General features: G+C 42.3%; 1 protein-coding gene across 1 annotated transcript in view; it reads left to right on the top strand.

The window, feature by feature from the left end:
- LOC137969577 (guanylate-binding protein 6-like) overlaps positions 1 to 2500 on the top strand; it is a 47045-nt gene that overhangs the window by 16006 nt on the left and 28539 nt on the right. Inside the window, exons 4-7 of the mRNA XM_068815883.1 lie at positions 1 to 86; positions 1388 to 1537; positions 1746 to 1903; positions 2316 to 2488. The exon at positions 1 to 86 is cut by the window's left edge and continues 47 nt beyond it. Coding sequence (XP_068671984.1) covers positions 1 to 86; positions 1388 to 1537; positions 1746 to 1903; positions 2316 to 2488 — 567 coding nt within the window. The remainder of the gene's footprint in view (positions 87 to 1387; positions 1538 to 1745; positions 1904 to 2315; positions 2489 to 2500) is intronic.

Raw genomic sequence — 2500 nt, 5'->3', positions numbered from 1 at the left:
TTCTGAAGCATCCCCACAAGAGGGACACCGATGGGAAACATATCCCGTTGGGGAAAAGGATTTGCCTTTACAAAACATTGTCAAAGGTTGCTAAAGGAAGTAGCCACAAAACTATGTGCATACCGAATTAGGATTAAGCCCGAGTCTGAAATCGGCCATATAGCACTTTAAAGATCAGAGCGATTTTCGTTTAACCTGGAAATATAGTTTCCGTTAGAACTTCTATTTGTTTTTTGTTTTTTTTAATATTATTATTTTTGCCGTGCCTCTTTTACAAATCGTGACTGACCGCAAAAACTTTGTTTCGTTGACCAGTCGGCCGGACTGCTGAATTGCTCTCCGGCAACAGATTGAAGCCAACGAAAACCGCGTACCGTAAATCCTTTATTAAGCCCTCCCTTTTATAGAGGAAGAAAGTTATTAAGCCCCCACCCCCTTTCCCCCCTCCCCTTATTCTTTATCGCCAAGTCAATAAGTGATAGACTGTATTGATTAATCACGACTGTAACACTTCATGTGGACTGATCCGGTATGGTTTATTCACGTGATCAAAGTTCGGATTTGTTTGTGATCTTCGGCTGCATGACCTCCAACTTCATGTGCTTGAGCTTTTCCACTATGCGTTCTAGTTCTTTATGGAGAATTGATAACATCTTCTTGTTGTTTGAAAAAAACAGTGTACACTCCATATTAGACAGTCATTGGCCTGGTCCAAAACAAAAAGTAGGGAAGCGTAACTCTAGTCTGTTTCTTCCTCGTTTTTTTGGCTACCAGTAATGCGTTTCGCTAAATAAGATAAGCCCCCTTCCTCTCCAAACGTGCTTACAATAAGTAAGCCCCCGGGGGCTTAATAGAGGATTTACGGTATGTAAGAGCACTCTTTTGCCTAATCTCAGTTATAACGTGCGTACTATTATATCTTAAGGTAGAGGTTCGGGTTCAATTAAAAGTAAGAAAATTTTTGGCATCAAAATACCGTTTTTGAACTCTAAGAAAATAATTACGTAAAGAAAATTCATGAATGAAGCACAAACCTTGATTATTTTGCATTGGCTCAATCTAGACGCGATGGCTAAAACTCCGTGACAAAAAGCGGCCTGACAGTGACAGTCGGACACTAAGGCCATTCATTGTTATCACACTTTGAGTGTGATTTCTTTTGGCTTGTGAAATTAATTTTTAAAAACGTGGTGACATGCCCCCGTTTTATTTAAGTATCGTCGCATCCCCAGATTGAAGGAACTGGTATTTGATGCGTTGTGTATATATGCAATAAACTTTGAGAGAAAACGGAAAACACATCCCCTGACTCTGCACTTTCTACGGGGAAGCAGCAAGCTTAGAGCTTAATCGATCAGTAACGCAGAATTTGCATTCACTATGTTAGGGGAATCGAATACAACAAGAGCTATTCCTCTTTGTCTGCCTAACAACTGCAAGTGGAATTCAGAAGTCCGTGAATACTTCAAAACTGGCGAGGAGCGCTCTTCATTGTACGTGGTCGAGGAAGCACTTGAGAAGCTTAGGGAAGTAAAAGGTGCGACAATTCTCTTTAGCGTGACGAATTAAAAACAAGGTGTAATGTTGCTTGCTGCTACTCAGTCTCTCTTACAGAAATGGCAGATCTATATTGTGAGATCTATATCGAAGATCTATATTGTGAGTTTTGGGGCCTTTTCATTATGACGCTATAGTTTATAGTTTGTAATGTGAGATGCTACTCGTTTTTACTCACTCTTATTTAGGTCCTGTGTGCGTGGTATCCATTGCTGGTCCATACAGGAAAGGAAAGTCTTATATTTTGAGTGAAGCATTTGATCAACCGGACGTCTTCCCTCTTGGTCATGAATTGTCGGCTGAGACAATGGGAATCTGGCTGTGGATAGTACCAGGAAAGTATAAGGTAAATTCACAATGGACCGGCTGATCTGGGCGATCAATCTTGAATATATCCGAGGCCACTTCTCGTAGAGGTCTCCATTTGAATCGATCTCGCAGCTTTTAGTTTCTAGCTTCATACTTTGTTCGTAACGAACCCGAAGGGCTATCTACAGCGGATATAAACTGACAGCCCCGAAGTCGCCTAATATTTAGCCTGCGTAGCAAGCGTTCCTGTTCGACAGAAGAGCTTCGAAACGATTTTACGCTGGCCGCGCGAAACTCAGTCTCTTGCCCCAACTTCCGCGCCGCCAGTTTGCGGAAAATCGTTTCGAAGCTCTTCTGTCGAACGGGAACGCTTGCTGCCCAGGCTACCTAATACTAAGGGCTTAAACTATAACAAGTCCTGTCTTTTATGGCCATTCGTTTATTCTTAGAACTCGAGGGGCCAGGAGTTCAGTGTGGTACTTCTAGACTCGGAGGGAATTGATGCTGCTACTGGTGATGGCCGTGACGATAATCAGATATTTACGCTGACCGTACTGCTGGCTTCTGTGTTGATTTACAACTCACAAGGTGTTCCCACAAGGCGTGATCTTGAGGGACTAGAGTATCCTTAATA

This window comes from Montipora foliosa, chromosome 9, assembly GCF_036669935.1.
Source record: "Montipora foliosa isolate CH-2021 chromosome 9, ASM3666993v2, whole genome shotgun sequence".
Taxonomy (NCBI): domain Eukaryota; kingdom Metazoa; phylum Cnidaria; class Anthozoa; order Scleractinia; family Acroporidae; genus Montipora; species Montipora foliosa.
Note: the sequence above shows the minus strand (reverse complement) of the source record. Positions and strands in the feature narration are given on the sequence as shown.